Here is a 23,697-nt window from a genome sequence, read left to right as displayed (position 1 = left end):
ATCTTGCGTGAGGCGGGCTGAAACGAAGCAAGCTGGAAAAGCAATTCAACGGTGCTATATACAGATGCGTATGACGGGCATCCGCGTATCTTAACCGGCAGATGAATTATACGCACCGAGGGCAGAGGTTGGAAGCCGTGGTTCTCCTTGACGCTCGATGACTGGTGCCACAGTGCGGCGAGTCTGTGCGCCGAGCAGCGGCCGGATGATCGGTTGCGGCTGGGCCTCATCGCCAGGCCCCGGGCAACGCCCAGGTCAACCAGCTTGTTGATGAGCAGCAGAGCGGTGAATTGCAGTGCCTGTCCACCGCGCAGGCTGCTCAGCGCCACGCGTAGAAGTTGACACATGTGCGCAGCCACCAGGTCCTCGTCGGCCGCCGGGTCTCCCGTGTCGCTCTGCTCGGTTGTCACCGTCTGCGAGCGAAGTGCACGCAACTAAGTACGTAGTAACAGTAAAGCCCTTGAAGGACTGGGACACAGGAAGAACACAACACGAGCACTGATGTTGTGTTCTTCAAGTGCTTTACTGTTCCGTAACAATATTTCAGGGCGATCTCTGGAGATCGCGTAGGTGCGATACTTCACATCGGAGGCGTCAGTTACAGGGGGGACAAGGGGGATATCACCCCCCCCCCCCAAACTTTAGGAGCCCTAATACTTTAGCTGCCCTAATTAGCGGCTGCATTTTGTTCTAGACATGTAGTATAACGCTGCACACACCAATTACAAATTTTGATCGCAGCAATGACAGATTTATGCGTGCCTCACCATCAATGCACAGTTAGTACGATTCGACTGACTCCCATCCTTCCGCACCTCCCCAGGCAAATAGAAACCCTACGCCTCTATATTCGCGTAGCCCGTGCAATATCGCACACCGCCTGTTTTGCTTTCAACGCTCACAATGTTTCGAGTACAGCACGCGTGCGTTGCTTAGAGCGACAGCTTCCTAACGGAGATGACAAGTTGAAAGTAGACATCGCGAGATTTTCAAGCAATATATGCGAAGCAGTATGTGTAATATGTGAGCGAAAATTCGAGGTAGATGAAAATAAAGAAATAATTAAAAAATTCGGTTCGAGTGGGATCGGAGATTCAAACCTGTAACCCCTCGCACCGTGGTGCGATGCGTTTAACGCTCGTCCACCACGCATACATTCTCTGGCAAACTAACGGCTAACTATTTATATACAACATTTAGCGTTGGTGGTACGCACATCTCAGAGGCTCTTGAGCGGCTTGACAGAAAACCCGCGAGATGGCGCAAAGGGCCCACGGGCGCGCTTTCAGTGTTCTGTCGCGTCGCATGCATGCATGGATGGATAGGAGCCGGCGCGCGTCCGCGCTTTGGCTTTCCTTGCGGCATGGTTTAGGTGTCGACCGAGAAGCAAAGCCAGGCTAGCGATTGGGAAGGCGATACGAACACGGTCCGATTACGCTATCGCGTTCTACTCTTGAAAGCGAAACTCAAGCGTCTTCCAAGTCTTTCTTTTCGTTTTCTTTTTGCATGCGCTAAAGTTTCTTCTTCCTTCCACCTGGAATTTCCGTGCACTACAAGGTGCTCTTCGTTCTCCGAGCTTGTTATCTTCTTAAGCGTTCCCTGTTTTACAGCGTAAGCTGTTATGAGCTCGCAACAACAGCCAATTTTGGTGGCGATATTGTCCGCCGGTGTCAGTCGCAGCCATAGCGCACGATGAGAAAAAAAAAACAGCATTCGAGCTGGAATCAAGCCCAAGCACACTGCGCGGAAGTCAGGTATTCTACCGCAGAGCCACGCTAGCGATTGAAGGACTTCGGGAAAAAATTGCGGGAAGTTTGCACTAAGTCGCGCACAGCTTGGCCCAGCGAAGCACGGGCCCGTTGCCGCTCGCTGGGCCACCTCTTTCTCCATTCCTCTAGATTTCTCTGTAGATCTGGGCGGCCTTCTTTGTTTCTCTTTAGTTGTCCTTTTCTTTCTCCCTCTTTCGCTTTCTCTCTTCTCTCTGTTTTTTCTCTCTTTTTGTCTCTGTTTATTTCTATTTATTTCTTTTTTTTCTTTTCTATCTTTGTCTCACTCTATTTCTCGCTTGCGTCCTCTTTCTTTCTATCTTTTTCTCTGTCTCTATATCTTTCTTTCTCTTTCTTTGATATCTCTCTCCTTCTCTCTTTCTTTCTCTTTCTGCATTTCTTTTATTTTTCTTTCTAATTATTTATATGCTATGCTTTACTTGCTTCCCTCCTGCTTTCCCTCCTCCTCACCCCCACATCTCTTCTTCGTTTTGTGCTTCCCCCCCTTGCTATACGCCGGACAGATCGGCGTACATGTTCTGGGAGCGAAGCAGAAGATGAAGAAGAGGACGAAGAGAGCGTGTGCCGCTTCATGATGATGATAATTTCGGGTCACGACATTTTACGCCGAGCTAGAACAGCTTCAATGTTAAAAGGCCTTATACAGGCGTCATGTAGGGCGAGAAGTCTTGTTACGAGATGTAATATTGCCTGGCAGAAGCGCACAGTCACACAAGGTGTTACGCAATGTGAATTGCGTAACGAGTGGGTGGCTTAAAGCTGCCGACCCATTACAAAGGGTCGAGCCGCATTTCGTCATCATCATCACCCGCCACAGCATCAACAAAGTGTGCAGCTACGTAGCTGCACACTTTGTTGCCTTACAGGCGCGCAGTGGATACATCGCTATATCGCAAAATGGCCATGATGTACAGCTTAGTGGGTACTTCGCAACTGTACCTGCACTAAGCGCCCTAAGAGAGTTTACATACAACAAGCTTCAAGGCCGCTCCGCCACTTACGCTATGACTGTGCTGCGTGTTCCGCACAGGCCCGGCGTTTTTTGGAATTCTTAACGTGTTGGAGCTATTGCAAGCCATGTCGTCTTTCCTTTGCAAGAAAAACTAGCCCCTTTTTCTTTGTCATCGTAGTGTCTATGCACTTAGCATTATTGCATTACACTTCTGTAAGCACATTTATTGGGCGGCTAGGATTCCTCGGTTATCACGAAATTTGCCTGCCTCGGATACTTGAGCAGTACAATAAAGAAAAGGTGTTTTAGCATGTACACTGTAAACACTCGGGTCACACAATTACACAGACAAAGTGCTTTCTGTAAGCAAATCGATGAATTGTCGTCACAGAGTTCAAAGGCCTGCTGTGTATGCCTACCAGTCCAAGTACTCGTATATTTACGAAGTGCACGACGGTCGCTTGAATAGATTGCCCTTTCGAAAAGAAATTACTGCTTTTTTTCTAAAGGCCCACGATAGCACAAGCGAATAAGAGCCTATTTCTCCCAAACCTCTGTTAGCATCGTCATGCTCGTTGAGAAACGTGATAAATCTCTTATATAGTGGAAAAAACCAGCGGTTGGCGATAACAGAAAAGGGGAGGAGGAGTTTATTTTTTGCCGCTGTTAAACTTTGGAAAATTTTGGTGAGGCTAAGTAATAGTGTTTTGTCCGGCTTGGTGGCGCTCTAGTAATAACAGCGGCAACACTGATTACTTTTGTGAGTAGGCAATCGAGTTCAAATCAGTCCTACGCAGACGCTGCTTTGCATAGTTTTCAAATACAAGCATCCCACGTTCGGGCTTTTTTCGCGCTTGCGGCAGTGGATTTTGTCTCATAAACAACCTGACAACGGGCTTTCGGTGGTTGCAGTGCAAACGTTTGATAGGAAGAGGTTTCAGCAAAGCTCGGTGGATGATTTATTGTTAAAGGGCAATCAGTGCATATTGTTAGTACTAACATATGCGGCTGACACTTCGAGGATAACAAAGAGACTGGAGAAAAAGTTAGGAACCACGTAGCATGCGGTGGAACGGGAAATGATAGGCATAAACTTAAGAGATAGGAGGCAGAGTGGATCAGAAAACAAACAGTTGTAGCCGATAGTCTAGTTGACCTTAAGCGAAAAAAAATTAGGTGGGAGGGGGGGGGGGGCTGTAATGCGTAGTAATGAGAACCGGTGGACAGTTAGAACAACAGAATTGATAGGAAGGGATGGTAAACGCAGGGCGGCAGGGAGTTAGATGTGTCGATAAAATCAAGAAGTTCGCAGGAATAAAATGGAATCAGCTCGCGCAACATAGGGCAGATCGTTGAAGCAGACCTTCGTCCTGACTTAGTGGCAGGATTTTACTCCACACTCCTATTCGCTTGATTATTTCTCATTGAAGCCCACTTGTCTGTCTCGGTTCAGCAGCGACATATTGCCGCGCTTGCCGAGAGAAGCGTTTTCATTTCAAAATCTAACAGGGGCATTAATTTTCTGCAGGTGAGATCTGTCTCATGAAACGACAACTTCTCAAGTAAATGCAGTGACGGCGGCCAAAATTGGCTTCTAGCAAAGCTGAAGGCGCAGAGCGCAAAGTTACTGCCGGTAATCCTTCTCGAGCGCAAGCTTGAGCCAGCATGAGCCGCCAAAGGCCCGGGTACTTTGTTAATTCCAGAACGTCCTAAATTTAGCCCCGGAGCGAAGCGATGCACGGGCCATTGTCTTGCTCGCTTCTTTACGACACGGACGATTGGATCCAGATTTCAGCCCAGCGTCTTGAACTTGAGGGGGCTTATTCCACTTTTGACGCAGAAAGTAAGATAGAATTGGGGAAAAAAATCGAACAGCACTTTTTTCGCCTTGAAATAGCAGGTCCTTTAATTTCAATTCTTTATACCTTAAAGGTCACCCTCCAAAAAGAGGGATTATGGAAGAAACGAAAGAGTCTCTTGCAAAACGCAGACATTTCTTTTTGATAAACTGAGACAAGCCGAATACAGGGTGTGTTGAAATGAAGAACGCTCGAAGCACCTTTCTTTTGAAGTCGTTTCGGCTTTCTATGCACTAGTTCTGTTATTAAGTTACGACGAACTCTTGCGCAAATGTAGTTTGTGGAAGCCTGGCAACTTCAACTACAATCAATCAATCAATCAATCAATCAATCAATCAATCAATCAATCAATCAATCAATCAATCAATCAATCAATCAATCAATCAATCAATCATCTATCTGGTTTGAAATTAGCCATGACCGCTCGGAAAAATCGTTGATTCTGGCTTACTACGTGTTACGTACCTTTTGATGATCTGTTTTAATGAGATTATTTCTTCCATTGCACATGTGATACATTCAGATAGTAGGTACAGAATTATTGTTCTTAGTGATATTAATACACCTGGAATCGACTTGAACACACCTATATTTTCTCATTGCAATCATTACATAGAGAACAAGTGCAGCCTGTTAGATTTTCTTGCTTTTAATTCCCTTCACCAGCCTAGCCTTTTGGTGAAGTCTTGTGGTATTGTCGCAGATCTGTGCACGTCGAATAATAAATACACCTGCTGAAGCGTCACACTCCGATATCTATCTTGCTCGTCCCGATAAATATCATCCGTCTCTTAAGCCAACGCTCTCTATGTCAGTCGTAAAACCGAGCTTCTCTCATGATATCAACAAATCCCCTACATTTGCTTTCAGGCGAGGCGATCACGCTGGCTTATACTATATGACCTCTCCACCATTGGTTGGTAACTGGTTACCAACACAACCAATGATGATCACCAAGTCGATAACTTTTGCGCTGCTTATGTTGAGCTGTATGCACGATTTCATTCCACAGTACTCACCTAAACACCGCAAATATCCCCATTGGGTTTCATCTGAACTAATAAGCGCACTAAAGCATAAAGATCGCGCACACAGGAAGTGTAATGGTTCTCAGTGCAGTCAGTTCTAGGAACAATTCTGTTTTTTTAGAGCTGTCTATAAACCTCCTACGAAAAGAGTCCTATAAGCGAGATCACAGCTCATATATTCCATTCTTATAAAAAAGCGCTTTTGACCGGCCGGCTGAGTCTTGGAAGTATGTACGCAAACGCCCCAGCAAAAAAGGAAATTCCCTTAGACTACTGGACTCCAATGGGACAGGAGTCCAAGCCGATGTTGACTGTCTTGCTACGGATTTCTCATCCGTTTATAAACCCACAGACTCCAGCTTATGTATGAGTCAACAGCCCGAGTCCATTACTACATCTAGTGCTGTGTCGCTAGATGAAAAGCTCATCAGCGAATGCGTTAAGCGCTTGAAGCCGTCCTTATCACGAGACCCAGATGGCATCCCTCAACCATTCTGAAAGTTTATGGCAGTAAATTTGTCCCTGTACTGACTACAATATTTAATCATTGCCTGAATACTTCTATCTATCTATCTATCTATCTATCTATCTATCTATCTATCTATCTATCTATCTATCTATCTATCTATCTATCTATCTATCTATCTATCTATCTATCTATCTATCTATCTATCTATCTATCTATCTATCTATCTATCTATCTATCTATCTATCTATCTATCTATCTATCTATCTATCTATCTATCTATCTGTCTATCTGTCTGTCTGTCTGTCTGTCTGTCTGTCTGTCTGTCTGTCTGTCTGTCTGTCTGTCTGTCTGTCTGTCTGTCTGTCTGTCTCTTAAAAATGCCTTGTTTTGCATTATATTCCCCGCAATGAAATGCGTCATACCGTTGTTGGTTAGCCGAATGTTACGCTTACGTTCAATCCGATCTTCAAAAGTTTTATCATGTCCTCAATAAAAGAAAGAATTAAAAATGAGTCTCCCTTATGGGGGCACCGTCACTGAGAGGTATCCATGGCAGTACAAGGAGAACATCTGAGACGACACATAAAAGCAACGTTTCCATAGATACCCTTACTGGATACCGCATAAGTGGGCCATAATGCCCTACCTTACATGACTAAATCTTTCGCACAGGCGCATTAATCTAGCTAGCGCGATCGCTAATTGGCGGACTCTGTCGTGGATCTTATAGTTGCGAGGGGCTGTGTTCGTTTTCCAACGGCCACCTGTATGGAAGGTTCGGCCTGCAACAGGAACTTGGCAGAGGGCCAGCGCCGATGCGTTCACGGGAAATGCCCGCTGTTTGTGCCCAGTTTGATCCAATTCTTTACTCGCACAACAATGCCTGTAGCTTTCTTTTTATTCGTTGCTTCACAGTTTTCCGCGAGAAGAGCTCAGATGAAATGCGACAGGCCAGAGATTTTCGCTCGCATGGTGGAACTACTGGTACCGCGCTGGCTTCTTACTTTACACATTGCGTGCAACCTCAAATACGCAATGTGAACAAATAAACTTCTTTGAGGAAAAAAAAAAGAAAAACGTGGCTGACTCCCTCTGTCATAGGAATCGGTATAATACGAAAGCGAAAATGTCTTCACAGACGTAGTTGAGCGTTTGTTATGCATTCTTTCGCCCCAAGCGCGAAGGAATGAATGCTACAGCAACAAATTGTACTGTCACGTGAAGAACGGCAAGCAGCTCGAAACTTGCAACGCGCTGCTCAAGCAGAAAGGGCGCACGGAACGAACATACACAGGATGAGCGCGAACTGTCATAGTTGTAACTTATTTTTGTGTGAGCAGCGCGCTCCTTTCGCAAAAGTGGCCGCTGCGGTGAGCGAAGTGACCTTCGTGCTCTCAACGCAAACTTGTGGTGAGAGAACAAGACGTACACACCACCGCCATCACGAGATAAGCCCGAGAACGAGCGACCACGCCCGGTATACTGGCGCGTGCTCATCCGTGTGGGGCGACGACTTTTAAAGCGCGCTCTTCAGTGACTCTACGCTCTTCTAAAGCCCCTTGATGTTGGAAAGTAGCGACGCTCCTTTATCCACGCCGGCTCATCCTCGCCGCGCCGTCAACCTCCTCTTTTTTCACCCTCTCTTTCGCGGAGCCGGCGCATCCGCAACGCTGAATGGCTGCGACGCGCGATAGCTCCCAGTCAGGTGACCCTGACGTCACGAGAAGCGAGCGCAAGCAAACTTCGCGCGCTTTCAGCTGCTCACGCCCGCCATGAACCCTCCAGGCGTCAACCCTCCAGGCGTGTGTGTACGGGTGTGTGCAGGTGTATGCGTGTTTGTATGTGCGCATATGTGCGCCTGCGTTTGTATGTGCGTGTGCGCACGTGTTAACGTGTGAGTGCATGTGCGTGCGTTTGTGTATTCGCGGTGTTTGTGCGTGTACGCACGATGTGTATGCGTGCGCCTGCGCGTGCGTGTCTGTATACTCTGTATCACTTGTGCATGCGCGTGCGTTTCTGTATCGCTGTGTATGTGCGTGTGTGTCTGTATCGCGTGTGTATGTATGTGCCTGCGTGTCAGTATCGCGTGTGTATTCATGCGCGTGCGTGTTTGTATCGCGTGTGTATGTATGCATGAGCGTGCGTGTCTGTATCGCGTGTGTATGTATGTATGAGCGTGCGTGTCTGTATCGCCTGTGTATGTATGTATGAGCGTGCGTGTCTGTATCGCGTGTGTATGTATGTATGTGCGTGCGTGTCTGTATCGCGTGTGTATGTATGAGCGTGCGTGTCTGTATCGCGTGTGTATGTATGTATGAGCGTGCGTGTCTGTATCGCGTGTGTATATGTGCGTGCGTGTCTGTATCGCGTGTGTATATGTGCGTGCGTGTCTGTATCGCGTGTGTATATGTGCGTGCGTGTCTGTATCGCGTGTGTATGTATGTATGAGCGTGCGTGCCTGTATCGCGTGTGTATGTATGTATGTGCGTGCGTGTCTGTATCGCGTCTATATACGCGTGTATATGTATGTATGTGCGTGCGTGTCTATATCGCGTGTGTATGCGCATGTGTATGTAAGTGCGTGCGTGTCTGTTCGCATGTCCACGTACGTGTGTCTATAACACGTGTGTACGCGCGTGTGCATGTATGTGCGTATCTATATTGCATGTGTATGAGCGTGCGTCCCAGTATCCCGTGCGTATGATCGTGTGTACTATGTGTGTGCGTGTCTGTATCGCGTGTGCATGCACGTCCGTGTGTGTACGTATGTGCGTGTCTTTATCACGTGTGTATAAGCGTGTGTGTGTGCATGCATCGTGTGCGTGCGTGCGTGTCTGACAGCGGCATTGACACAAAAAGGCTTCGGGCTCACTCATTTGGCCCAATTTAAGTAAACCACCACATTCCTTCTTGGGTGCCTTCTTTTAGCTCATCAAGACCACAATTATGAAAAAAATTCTCGCCTATACTTTATGCTGGGTACATTATATGCGTTAATACACCGTGTTAAGGACAGCCGAGGCGGCGACGGGAAGGTAAACCGCTCAGCCGCCAGTTGATATACTCAGTTTTTTTTTTTCGAAGCGCTTATTTGTATATACCGAAGCGTCTTTAAAAATATATTTGTCACTTTGTTCTATCGGATGCCCGCTTTCGTCATGACTATTGCTTAAGAAACAGGTTCTCATATGACGCTTCAAGGGGCCGATCAAACAAGCGCGCGCAGTGATTTTAATGCGGCTGCGGCGAGCCAGTGGAGGGTTCAGCGTGCCGTGCGCAGCGCGCCGGCCAGGGGAGGGGAGAAATCCGAGGAGAATTGAGGAGGAAAACGCGCGCGCGGAGGAGAGTGTCGCTACTTTCTAGATCAAGGGGCTTTACGCTCTTCGAGCCCTTCGCGCCATCTCGCTAGTGAAAACGAAAACAGGCTGAAGTGTCACCGATCTCTGAGTACCGCCATCGGTAAATGGTGTATATAAATAGCTCGCCGTTAGCATCGCAATGAACATGCCATCTGTGGTCGAACCATTTCGCGCCCCGCGCTACGGAGCGAGGGGTCGTAAGTTCGATTCCCGGCGATTGAACGTTTTTCTTCTGTTTTTTTTCTTTGCCAACTGTTAGTCTTTTTATTTTACAACGTCATATCCGTGACGGAAATACGTCAGCAGAGCCGTGGTGGACCCCGGCATAAAACACTTTCGTATTAAAAAGGAAAATGGAAAGCGCAACAGAAATACCTAAAAAAATTCCGAGATACATTGAATTCCCAGAAGCTCCATCAAAATTTTATTGGCAGAGTTTTGCGAAGTGATGATGAAAAGTGAGTTGTAGAGAAATATTACTTTAATGCGTATATATTATCACCATTATTTTGCTAGATTGCTTCTACGCTAATTCCCAAGACACTCCAGCCTTGTTTTCTTCCGGGATAAATAAGAAGAGGCCGAAGCAAGCGCGCTGCTCAGCCAAGATTTCACAACGCCTACGAGAGTGAGGCAGAGCATGCATGGAAAGCTTCCGTCGCCTTCCACATCTTCTAAGACCTTTTGCTTTTTAGACTGATCTTGAGCGAAAAAAAAAAAAGTCGAATTCTATTAAGGAGCAATATGCCAAGGATATTGCGGCACCGTTTTAGACACCATTCTGGGCGGCTGCGACAAGGATCTTCGCTATGCAAAGCATAAAGACGACACTGAAACCGAAGACGGTTACATCGCATATCGGTCCTGACATTCTTAGGAGATGCAACTCTCAACGTCATCGCATATGCGGCCAACCCACGCGGAAACCACACGAGTATGCTGGAAATAAAGTGAAGCTGCTCAGGAAATGGAGAGCACGCGAAGACAAGAGGAGAGCGGCCGGATATAATACTTGCGCATCAGTCGCAGGCTCAAGGGATTTGCCCGTGCTTCATCGGAATGCAAGCTGCGCACTTTTGTAAATAGGAGGAGGCCAAATTGAAAGAGACTAAACCTTATTCCGCGCAATTTTGCTTTTGCTTCGCCTCGTTTCTTTCGTGTCTGCGTTTTCCGTCATATGGGATTTCTTGCCGCGGCAGCAGTAGAATGATCGCTCTCGGCCAACCTCGGTCTCAACGTGGTACTTGAGCTGTGCGGCGACAGAACGCCTCCTGCTCGACTGCACGGAGGGCTGGTCTCAAAAGAGACGTCCAAGGTTGAAACAGCGACCGGGTGCCATCTCGTAACGATCGACGTTTCAATTCTGACATGCGTTGTCCGCAATTCTTGCTCACTATTTTGACTTTGTTCTTCAACAGCTGTTTGAACAGCGGAAAGATGAGGGACCGGTTGGATGCCCATTGTGCACGCACTGTTGGGAAGTAATTGAGCGTGAAGGGGAACGTTTTGCCCCCCTTCGACATATCGAGCGTTCACAGTAGCAGCCACCTCCCGCCGAAAGCTTATACCCGCACTGCGATCTCCGCATAATGGGATTTTGGCCGCCTATTGAGCGCAGAGGCGGATGAAAAGAAGGAAGAATAATACAAAAGCACATCTGTTGTCTTCATTGGAGGGGAATAAATAAATGCACGTAAGGCAAAAGGCGAAACAAAGACGCAGTTTTGCCCGAAAGGCGGAACACTGATTGAACGACTGTACACGAAGTCAGAGTCGTAGTTTCATATGCCGTATACTACAGTTCAGCAAATATTCGATCGCTAATTAAACTAACAGGAATTTTGTTACAGGCGCACATGTAAACATGAACATATCCTGCTCGATGACCGCGAACCCTGGTTGTCACAATGTGCGCAAAGCAATTACATTCAAACTTAGTCAGCGAAGTTTCTTAATTAGGGATGTATTAATTTTCATTTTACGTGCATGTTGACCCCCGATAGCAATACAACTCAAGAAGTAGAACACTGTAAAGCGGCACAGGTGATTAAAAAAATTGTTAATGATCGATAAACACATGGTGCACATTTCTCTTAGCTTTCGTGAGCATGTTTCGCATACAACTATTATAGAAGCTAGGTGGTCCCTGCTTGGAATTAATAAAAGTGGAGTAGATAAATTACATGTAATCGTGAATACAGCAAGTCAATTGTGGGGAAGTATGGTCCTGACCCCAGACCAAACTTTCATCAACTGGGAACCTTTCTTTCTGAGAAATCGATATGAATTTTCTTCATAACTTCGTGCTGCAAACGGGCACATGACTGTATTTTCTGTGCGTACGGCCATTTCTGCACACAATCCTGCAGTTAAAACTCCGAAAGCCTTTGCAATCGAGATTTGGCAACGAAAACAGCCACCTCAATGTGCTATTGAACGGATGCACGATCTACGTCATCGTCATCGTCTAATTCGTGTCCTGTATCTGAGGTTAAATACTAATGAACGCGGTTTTGAGGGTTATTGCCTAGCCGGCGTCCACTAGACATGCTTGAAATACATGAGCATGTTCATATTCAAAATTGCAGCTCACTATTTTATGGTTCTAATATAGGGCATGTGACGTCGTTGTACTCTACATCTGACAGAGATACATTTCCCTCTTGGGAAATAGGTTTCCTTCGCCTCTGCGTAAAGCAGGCAACATGAGGTCACCTTGGGGATAATGTAGTGCTTTACTAACAAATATGGGGCAAGAGGACCGGCACGTCATATAAAGGTGTAAGGGGGACGTCAGAGTGATTTGCCCTGGCACAACTAAAAAAGAAAGATGTCGAATTGCACCTAAGCTCCAGAAAGAAGCTAACTTCTCTTACATTTGACAAGATAAGCTTTATAAATTAAGAAATCTCATTATCGTGCTGAGCATGCACCGAAACAGGTCAGCAGTAATTTTTCGTCGGCGTGTTCACGTTCTTCTGCACTACGCCCTCGCAATAACACCGCGTAATCACCGAATGCCACCCGGCCTCTGGGAAGTCCTCTCTTGCGACACACTCTTTCGCGAGGGAGTAAAATGAGGCGAGCAGAGACAAAGGGAGAATCACGACGGGCCAACTTTGATGGCAGCCTCGCAAATGCTTCGCCGAGAGGGGCCCAGCGGTGCGGCAGCCGAAGGGGCGTCCGTTGTTATACTCTGGCCGCGCGAAACGGCCGGACATTTATTTGTCTTCCGGCGCTCCGCCGCGCTCATTCTTTAGTGCGCAGGGCGGCCGGCGTCGCGGTGGCCGACCGCAGGAAGCGGGCCAGCGACCCTGGCAACGGCGGCGGATGCGACCCAGGAGGACCATCAGGGCTCGCCGCCACTTCTCGCGCCGCACGAACGCCGTCTCTGCGCGCACACATGCCGGCCCGAATGCGGCTCTCTCCCGCTCTCCTCATCGGCCGCGCATCTGTGCCCGGCCGGTCGAGCCCGTGTCACCGGACACGGTGCTCTTCCTGCAAATGGCCACGGGCCTCGCTCTGCGTGAATCGCTTTTCCGGCCTCGCGAGCGGCGAATGCAAACAGCGACTTCAGCCTTCCTCTCTTGGTTTCTTTTCAGGGCAGCACTTCAATACCCCTACAGCTTTGCCTTCGGTGTAGTCTGATTCGTAGAAAATGGACTCGCCGCAGAGGCCATGGTGGTGTTCGACTGCAGCATGAGGTCGCAGCGGCCACGGTGAATTCATCAAGTTGGGGACGGAATACGAAAACGTGATTGTACTTACATTTGAACACAGTAAAAGAGTGGTGGGTGGATGGAACGACGGAGACGACTATGCCGCCACTTGGTTATGTACAGTACGGTCCACTGTTAAAGGGAACACTCGAATGAGCAAGTTTAATTTTGTTGGCCCCCTAACGGCTAGTCGATGCGGAAAGATTGTTCTTGGACGTTACTAGTCTATCATAATTTTTCGGAACTGTCAACCACCAGTAGTGCTATGCAAATCTAAGCCATTATGCTTTTGTAGGAGAGCGAAATCCGGATATACCCGAAACGCAAGTGTTCCCTTTAACAGTGGACCCGTCTGTACAATGGTGAAGGCTGCCTCTGCAGGCGCACAGCAGCCTTACCACATCGGACGCCACCGCTCATTGTGCTTCTTTTCGAAGTGCAATCGTGCCATCCAGAGAGTTTGCGCGGTTTATTTGTTTCGTGTTCTTCCTGGCCTTCGTGTCTCGTGTTCGTGCTGTTATTCTTACCAAGTGATTTCACACGATGCCAATTCAGGTCCCCGGAACGTCACGCTGGGAGTTTCACCGTTTTAATTCAGCTGTGCCCCTTCTACCGTTGCATACGAGCTACCTCACCTAGATTTAGGTGCACGTTAAAGAACTCCAGGTGGTCGAAATTTCCGGAGCCCTCCACTACGGCGTCTCTCATAATCATAGCATGGTTTTGGGACGTTAAACCCCAGATATTATTATTATTACGAGCTACCTCAAGATAACGATCTCTTTTCCGTAAATATCTACGAGGTCTGTCCCAAACATTTCAGTTATATATTTGAGATGCAGAATTCCGTGACGGCCAAAAACTCCAGGCCTGAGCAGAACACGCAGCACAGTCACAGCGCAAGCTGGCTGAGCGGCCTTCTGAGAGCCCGTTGTAAACTCTCTAAAGGAGCCGTTTCAATGTACACACATTTGTAGAAATACTGCTAGGTGTGCTTTGCGATCCTTAACACACGTTGCGAAGTACCTACTACGCATCCGTAAAGCAATATATGCACTTACGTGGCAGCACACTTTCTTGATGCTGTGCTTGATCATGATGACGAATTATGATTGAGCCCTTTGTATTAGGCGGGAAATTTTAAAACACCCACTCGTTGCACAACTCATATGGTATTATGCCCGGTGCAATTATACGCTTCTGATGCGCAATATTTGTGTAGCTGCTAATGCGACTCCTCGCCCGACATTGCGCCTCTATAGGGTCTTTTTCAGAAACAATTTCAAGTGCTGGCATAGCTCTGTGGTACGATACTTGAATACCACTGAAAATGCCTGAGTTCGATACCGGCTCGACAGCTGGTTTCTCTTCTTTTTTTTTTTTTGCGACAGCTGCGATGGACACCGCCGGCGGCGGCCAGCATCCCCACTAATATCGGCTGTTGTAGGGAGCTCAGAGCAGCTTACCCTGTTTAAAACAAAAAAACACAAAAAAAAAACGAGAGAAATAGAAAGGTTCACAATGCTGATTTTCTTGCTGTCCATCCGTGGTTTTCCTGACCTTGGCCCAATGATCCACGTTTTGGTCTGCGACGCGACTTCTGTTCGATGTTGCATTCATCTATACGTTTTATCATTGGTGACGGCTTTTTGGAAAAATTCAACGAGGCAAGTTGTTCAATCAGTGCGACACCTTTTTCGTAGCAACTTTCGTTCAGGAGTGGATAGTTTCAGTACCATCTTCGAACAAAATTTTCATTTCGTAATTGTTCAGCCAACATTCTATGAACGAATTATCTTCCAAGAACAAGTGCTTCTGCTGTCATTCTGCTACAGGGTATTAAATGAGTACAGGAGGAAGCAGATAATTTATTTCTTTATTTTACGGGTGACGGAGAAGGATCCAGAAATGCTATACGCACTTGAACATAGTTTTTTCCCCCTTTAGAGCAACCTTTCCATGGGCCTCTTGCAACAATGGATGAAATTCAGGCGACTACTGTCTAATTTAGCAAAAAAAGAAAAAAAAAGTAAATACTGACAGACTAATAATTGGTTCCAAGAACAGGGCCCTCATACAAGTTGTCATGCAGTCCGGCTTATCAATTGCCCCCGCGACATTTTTACCTACGATATCCGCTGGCACAGCACATCCCCAAGCCGATGTACTAACTGAACCAGGCACCGCCTTCACACCAGCGGAACGGCTTTGTTTAAAGCGCAACAGCATCGGTACTTAAACGCGTTTAGCCATGACTGTACGATGGCCCGCTGTGAAGTCCCCACCTGGCAAGCGCTTTTCGCCCTTCCCGCCTGTTCACCAGCTACCATCTCGTTTTCAAGCTCAACAAAGACTGGCGCCACCGGCTGCAGATGTGGAACGTTATTTAGCCGTGAAACACTGTTACAAAAGCTAATATAGCCTTCTTCAGTGGTAGCGCCATTATTAGGCACACATCCTCGTCCAGAGTGCTTTTAAAAATCGGTATCGCGCACACGGAGCTCTTGAACTGTTCAAGAGAAAGCTGCGGTTCAGGTGAGCTTCAATTAACTTAAAGCTATCCAACCTAAACGGCCGGTTGTAAGCACATATCCCATCTCCATTAACCTTTTAAGTGTGACAGATACGCAGGTGGCTTTCTAAGCTTTGTTGTTTTGTTTCACTTTCTCCTAATTATCACATGTGCTCGTGCGACCTGCAAACCAGTTTCGTAATGTACGCTACAGTGTATTGCTCGACTCCAAGTACATATCTCTTTTGCGAGTCTCCTTTCGCGTTTTTTTTTTTTTTTGCTTTCACTGTGACTTCCTGTTTTAGTCGTGCAGGAGCGGTGCTGAATGCGATGGTGAGCCCCTCGAAATTTCTTACCTTTCCTAATGGTTAAACGAATCACAATTCATTCTGGTTTGCCCTTCCACAATGAGACGTTGCTTACCTCCTTGGCTCTATTCTTTCGCCTGCGCAATGTCATTTCGGGGCGAAGAAAGATAAAAACCTCATACAAGAAAGTTGCGATTCGAATTACATCCTTTTTATCCTCATATATAAGAGCACAAACACTCGCCAGCTATTAAGCCACACCATTGGGATGGGAGACCTTTTGCAAACTTCACGTGACAGCAATGAGTCATTTTAATTTTGTTTTACAGCAAGCAATCACAAAAGTGAATGAACTGCCGTCCAAAAGTATAAAACAAATAATTCGGTATCTTACAAGAGCCTCTAGCTAAACAGACGTCCGTTGGGTTCACCTCACGGTATTTTCTTCACTTGTCTCTTTTCTTTACGTGACTGTCCTGGAGTGCACTCGTCCAAAACTAATTTAGGATACTAATGAGAACTCATTTAAAACGCAGCGGCTTCCGCCTCTTCTCCTACACCACGTTGGGGTACCAGCATATACAATACATCATTGCGGACTAGTTGGTTCGTTAGGGAACCGCACGTGAATTGCCTCGAACTATGCCTCGAAAGGAGGGCATAAAAAGCACTGACACATAATTCTACAGCGTTCGTTTCTTTCCGTCGCGCGAGTCACTTCGTTCTATTTTGCGCGCTCGCTTAGCATGTTCCATGTATCGTTAAGCATATGCTGTTGCATTTGGTTGTCACAGTGTCGTTTAGTTCCTTCGCGATTGCTCTTGACGATGACCATCGACTTTTCTTTGCTTTCGTTTTTTTTATTCCGTGTAGTGACGTGCACACCCGTTACTTCTGGCGAGCACCTCTACAAGACGCTACTGCCTACTATGAGACACTAGTAAAGCATTTGTCATCAATTGACGAGACAGCCTTCACTGCTTTCTCATAATTTGACACTTATAATCTGGCGCCAGTAGAAGTTGTTTACGTACGCTTCGAAATTAAGTTTGCTGTCTTTGAGGTTAATTTGATTCTCTTCTGATTTTGAGTCGAGTATGTTCCAGTCTTCTTACAAATTACACGTTTCGGCACCTTGAGCTCGTCTTTAAGGGTTAGCAAGTAGGGTGCTTGTGACCATACCACCGGGTGGTGTGTTTTCAATCACAACCTAAACAAAATGATCTTTCTGTCTGTTTTGTATGTATGTGTGATGAAGACAGTCTCTATCTAAAACTGATAGCAAGAAGTCGTGATTACAAGAACGTTTTCAAGAAGTCAAGTTTTAAGTACTGGCTGCCTCTTCACAATGTCTCTTATATAGCTAATTATTGCATATAGTGTTTAGTCGTTATTAATCGTATTGTAAATACTCCCAAATCCGTAAATTTTAATGTATTTTGCTGCCATGAAGGCTGATCACTAAAATTATTATTGTGTCTAGAATTCCCAATTTTCAATGACACGAGCTATGTGTCGCACAAATGAGCGGTATAACACTTCCTACATATGACTGAAACCCTGCTAAATCATTGCACACTCGCGTCATCCATGCACACCTTTCCTAGTCCGGGCAGTAGGCGAGCACATCTTTATCTAATTGTGTCGTGCCGTGCTTGTTCTACCTCGAGTATTTTTTTTTTTGTGTGGCTCTCGATCCCCGTGTGGCTGCGCTGCTACTCTGTGAAACGTCAGATAGGCAAGTTGCCATTGCACGAGCTTACTCCCAACGAGACGCAATTATACCGACGTTCTCTTTCATTAATGAAGAAACTCGCCGTCGTAAGTAGCTACGGGTAATTTATTCCGTGGAAGAAATACGGACTGACCGAGTTCTACAAATTTAGGTGAAGCATTCTCGCGAAACAGCGCTAGGTGGACTACTAGAAACCCTTAGGTGAAATAATTTTTTGCACTTTCTCGATCGGTAAAAGAAAAACAAAAGCGCCTGCTGTTGTCCACGAACCGCAGTCTCGTCAGCTTTTTGTCTCAATACTTGCCCACGAAAAATAAACAGCAGCATTCATACTTTATATCGGTCTGAACACTGCCTGACTGCAACGTTGCAAAGGGCGATACCAAGGACTGTGCATTGTTTTGCCGAGCATGAAAAGCGGAATTACGGCATGATAATCACATGGATTTGTTTGGTTTCGTACAGTTACACGCGTTTACGTATGTTTTTTTTTTTTTCGGAGGCAACAAACGCAAAGCTTTATTTGGGCAGATAAACAAAAATGAAACGTCCAAAACTGCTGTAGGCGCCACTTTAGCCGTTCGGGCGCCCAGGGACATAAAAGGCCCCATTTTTCTCCTACCTCTATGCAGTGTAACATATAGAGGAAAAAATTTCATTCATAAGCGACTACGACTTATATCGTTGTCTGTATTACAAGCCATGTTACTGTGCGAGAAATCGCCGCGAGTGTGGCATAGATTGTGTTAAAACGCTAGCCTTACGATTTCGTATTCTCGCAGGTATGCGCTTGGCATTTCTTGAAGTTCATCAGGCACAACGCCTACCCACCAACCCTTTTGAGATGCCCTCTAGTGATACATTTCCTGCCGCAATGCCTTCCTTAAACAGTCGGCAGCAGTTCGCGCGTCTTCTAGCGCACTTGTGCTCGGAGATACTTGTGGACACGGTTAGAGAGAGAGATAAAGAGGGAGAAAATCCTTTGTTGAATGACAGAGAATTTAGCCGGCGTATACAATTCGCTGACTTGCTACTCTTCGTGGGGAAGGGGAATGGTTAGTTAGACATACAGCTAGTCTTGTTCATTTTATAACGGGTACTAGTATAGTCTGTGCAGCTGTGTTGATCGTCTAACGGACGTCGTGAGTGGTAAGTAAGTGGTAAGTACGCACGTACAAAAGAAAAATAAGAAGGAACAGCAGGATGACTCGTGGCTGAAAAAAGCAAGCCGCCGCGGAATATCGCCAGAAGTAGTGTCGCTGCCAGCAGGCCTCGAGTCGTACGTCTGATAGAACGTACCACGTAGCTACCGCGAAAGCACTCACTACATACTGAGAATCGTCATATCTGTCGCTGTGTAACTGCGCACTCTTAGTTATGCCCATACGATCAACAGCTCTCACTTTAAATTAACCACCTACATACAACGCAATTTGGCGGAGAGCATTCGGCGATACAGTACACCCAGACACCCGCGCAACCATCGCCGCTTCTCTCATTCGAACTTAAATACATTCATGCCGTTCCGATCTTGCTCCTTACAGCGCCATTGTTTTCCCCTGCCAGTCGTTCCACATAGGACGTACCTCCCTACATTTTTGAAAACCAAACATTGATCCTTATAGTGTCATCGTATTGAAAAAGAAAAACATGGTTGATCCCTCCGTCATAGGAATCGGTATAACACGAAAGTAAAACGTGTCCTTACAGAAGTAGTTGAATGTTTACTGTACATTGATATAAGAGAGCTTGCACAATGTCTATTGGTGTTTGGCAGCTATAGTACCGTTTAGCGTGGATGTACCCACGTTTACAAATGGTGGTACATCTTCATCCCGACGACTGACGTACATGATCAATGATTAAACAAACCCTTGTGGTAACTGTAGTAGTTAAAGGTGAAAGCGTAATCAGAGAAAGCGGTGTGACAGCCAGAAGACCGTCGCTGATTGGACGCAGAACTTGGGTGAAGGTTGCCATCCCGCGGCATGTTAAAGAGTTATTGAACACCACGGCCGGACTAGAGGGAAACGCAACACGCGTCGTGTCTCCCCTGTAGCTCGGCCGCGGTTTTTTTCGGGGCGCGCGTGAGCGGGGAACGCGGTGTTACAGCCAGGCGAGGCAGACGCGCGTCGCAGAGCTACTTTTGGTATGGATGGATGCTATAAGCGACGCCGACGCTTGGGCTAAGGTCGCCACCTCGCGGTGTGGTAAGGCGTTGATGCAACAAACCATATTGTGCACTGGTATCAGCACTTAAAAGAAAAATGAGAGGCACTTATGTAGTTGGAGGCAGAACCCATCGAGTATACATCCAGTATTCTTTAGAGTGTGTGAGTGCACCGTCACTGGCTCTCAGCAATAAAGAATGCATATACATAGAAAGAAATCTGCGCACGGAACCGTTTGGCTAGGCGTGGCACGTGTGGGTTGCGTAAGCATGGGAAGTGCTAAGGTTAGTGACGTTTTGGTGGGGGGGGGGGGGGTGTTTGAGTGATATTTTGTGTGTTGCGCGACCTCCTGCGCAGCTTTTGTTTTTGTGTTTTTTCTGTGAATAAATGCTCAGTTGAAGTTATGCGCTCCGTCCTGTCTGTCGTCTCTACCTTGCCTGTGGTTTTTTTGCGCTCATCAGTTATGTCTGCAGTTAGAGTTCTCAATTATCCGGTAAGAACGGAGATGCACAAAGCAGTTTTAACGGATCGTGAGCTCGCAGAGGCAGGGCTTTTACAGTCGAGCAGTCATCCTAATATATCGATTCACTCGAGGATGTAGACGGGCCCGATACCATTTTCGGACGCCACGAGTCGCTCGCGCCAGCAGACGAAGCGGGCCTCCCCACGAAAGAGACACGACGTATCGATCATAAGACCATTTTCATCTCGCCCCGACGGCAGCCTGCGAAGCACAGGGCAGGCCACGGTGTCACGAGCAATTTGTCCATTCCCGGGCGGTGGTCGTGCTATCTATGCCACCAACGCTGCAGATCGGCTGCCACTCAGACAATCTACTTCCGCTAGCCCATGGGCTGAAAGCAGTCATGTCGGGCTATCAACGTCGGGCATGGTGGAGGCAATTAAAGTGAATATATGTGGTGACCAGCACAGACAAGACACGGCTACAGAGCTCTCACAAAATACAGCTTTCTCCTGCTGTTAGTCGTTTTCTCCGAGTGAGCTTAGCGTAAAAAATGAAAGAATGAATTTCTTGTTCAGTAAAGACGTTCGAATAAAAAAAGCTGCTGCAATGTTCCACAGTGCACTGTTCGAGGTACGAGTCGAGGCAAATGCTATAGAGAGGTAAAAAAATGTGTGCCTGCGTCGATGCTTCAAGTTGCAAGTTGCAATGTTGCAAGTTGAAGTTCCAAGTTGAAGTTGCAAGTTGATGACAAGTTGCAAGACAAGTGCGAAAACACCGCGCAAAGACGGGGCAGCGGAATGAAGCAGACAGGCACAAAGCTGTGTTTGTGAGCTTCATTCCGTTGTCCCGTATTTTCGCGCTGTTTTCATGCTCAGATATTTACCAACTGGCCCGCCTACAATCGGTGTTGGAAGATAAACTCACTGAGAACGAAAGGATTCCGTACAAGCTCCATTCACAAAACCGTGCTGCACCTCCCCTTCTCCTTTGTACGAGAGCAGTGTACGAGTCCACTCTAACTCTAATTGTACTTCCACTGATAACGTAACTGCTGCACTTAATAGAAAATAAAAGCTCCATGTTTCATCGAAAAAATACCTTCGGCTGAGTACTGATATAATGATCTCCGATGAAATTTGCCAGGAGTCCTTGACATCGCGGAAATGAGAGAATGTATAACTGGCAGGCGCATTTATACTTACACTCTTTGGGCTGGAGCATCGTGCCCATGCATGCCACTGTAGACTTAGGTTGACGTTGACGAAACCATGGTAGTTATATGCACGCGTGAACGATACGTAGCAGAGAATCAATTTAAAGGCATTCACTTTGGTTCCATGTAGTTACCACAATTAATCGTATGCGATTAAGACAAGGCGCTCTTTGGCCACCCATGGCCCGCGCCACAAAACCCCATTTATCATCAATCAATCGTATGCGATTACGTGTTTTCTTATGGGTTCCCTTTACAGCACACGTCGTCACGAATTGTCGAAGAGGGTGTGCGCGCCGAACATCGGGCGTTAATTGGCTGCGTCTTAAGGTGCCCCTAAAGTCGCTATGCTTATATGTTTGATGGAACGAGTGTTGATCTGCTGCCTTCACTTGTTTCAATTAGTCTCGTGAATGTGAGAGAGTTATTGTACCTCCCAGTACACGTGACCCCAATGGAGGCAAGCAGGATACAAGCGCACACTGGACGCTCCTCACTCACCAACAGGATGCGGTTAAAGAGTGCCGCGAGTGGACGCTGGAGCCGGTCGCCGTCCACGAGCAGCGTTAGCTCGATGATGGCAGCCAGGTGGCGCTGAAGACCGGAAAGGATGCTGTCCAGGCACTCGGTGTTGTGCGCCATGCGCGTGAGCGCCGCCAGGCTCGCGTCCACCTTCTGGCTTGCTGGTTCTACGTCTTCTGCGGAACCGGGGACAAGACAGAGCACCACGTTTCTCGTGCGATGGTTCGTGCAGGAATAAAAATCGCACGCTCAACGTAAGGTAGAGTACGAAGCGATACCTGCTCTGGAACATCAATACATTCTCCCCTTTTTCTCCCCGCTGTTTTAATGCCATTAATTATCGCCGAACAACTCGTTTATTAATGCTGATATACCATCGATGCTCGTATTCGTTAATGAATGATTAAAAGTTTTCTCTACCTCTTTCTGCTCTTCTTGCTACAAAAAGGATGACGAGAAGCAAAAAAAAAAAAAAGTCAAGTGGGGACAGTTGTTTCCTATGCGCTGTAATGGGCATGAGACAGCTCTCAGCAGTGCCTGCAAATTCACTTATACCACCCTACTTTATACCAACTTTTATACCAACTCAAGCAGCCTATACACACTTGCCCAACTTTCTATTTTATTTAAGCACCTTGATAACTCTCACTTAAGATCACACTTAAGATCAAGACACCTTGAGCTTAAGTGTGATTACTCAAGCATATTTTCCTTCAGCCGCTACCCCAAAGTGTACAGCGCTGCTTTAGGTTACGAAAGTTTGAGAAGATAATATACCGAAAGGCCTGCTGTCCCAAGCTCTTCCATATTAATTTGAACGATCTCCGGCTTCCGCACGCTAGAGTAGCGGCGATCGCTTCGTAGACGACAATTCATAACGTCGAAGGTCGCTTCCTATTCCATCGGAAGAGGTTCGCGACATTTTGAAACAAATGATCAAGTAACGAATGTGAAAATAGGCTGAGCAGCCCCACGTGATGACATTTAAGTTACCGCTTAGACTTACTTATCATTTTCAAGGTGTCTCATAAACCTTTCGTTGCTGAAAGCCATTCTTTGCGCCAAGTAAACGCACGAATACAAGCAGGCACCCCTTACGGTGCTACCTGCGCAAGCATGTTGCTCTAATTGTCACCTGTGTAGTTTTGGAGCACCGACCAGCCAAGCGCTTCAAACTTCCTTGCATCGTTACTCACTGAATAGTTCCGAACACAAATTTATTTTAAAAGAAGGCAGACTTCTTGGGTCGGTTGACGCATCAAGTTAGAGTAACAGCGCACGAGACGAGACGAGCAGATGCGCTTCGTCGTTTCCTTTTGTTCACGCTATCTCACGCGCTGTTACCCCAACATCGCCACCTCTCTCTCGAGTGCGATAGGCTCAAAAATGCCTTCTCACTGTCTATCGCTGGTCGCTGATTAGGCTGGGCGCCAGATGGGCTCGCAGGCGACTCAACGACCGCCTGTGTGTGCCTCTCAAAGAGGTCACGCTTTCAAAATTTTGCGGCTACAAATGAAAGCTTGTAAAAAAAATATATACAGGTTGATGAAGCGTGGGTTACTGCAGTAAAATTTTTATGCGAACAGTTATTTGGGTC

At 46.8% G+C, this 23,697-nt stretch overlaps 1 protein-coding gene across 1 annotated transcript in view; it reads right to left on the bottom strand.

Moving 5' to 3' along the window:
- Nucleotides 1-22,277, bottom strand: part of LOC119383088 (uncharacterized) — an 89,634-nt gene extending 67,357 nt beyond the window's left edge. Inside the window, exons 1-2 of the mRNA XM_049413049.1 lie at nt 22,080-22,277; nt 117-413 (exon numbers count right to left, since the gene is read on the bottom strand). Coding sequence (XP_049269006.1) covers nt 117-413; nt 22,080-22,220 — 438 coding nt within the window. The 5' untranslated portion in view covers nt 22,221-22,277. The remainder of the gene's footprint in view (nt 1-116; nt 414-22,079) is intronic.
- Nucleotides 22,278-23,697: the final 1,420 nt, after the last annotated feature.

The sequence above is a fragment of the Rhipicephalus sanguineus genome, chromosome 1 (genome assembly GCF_013339695.2).
Source record: "Rhipicephalus sanguineus isolate Rsan-2018 chromosome 1, BIME_Rsan_1.4, whole genome shotgun sequence".
NCBI classification, from domain to species: Eukaryota; Metazoa; Arthropoda; class Arachnida; order Ixodida; family Ixodidae; genus Rhipicephalus; species Rhipicephalus sanguineus.
The sequence above is the reverse complement of the archived record's forward strand: the minus strand, read 5'-3'. Positions and strand labels throughout refer to the sequence as shown.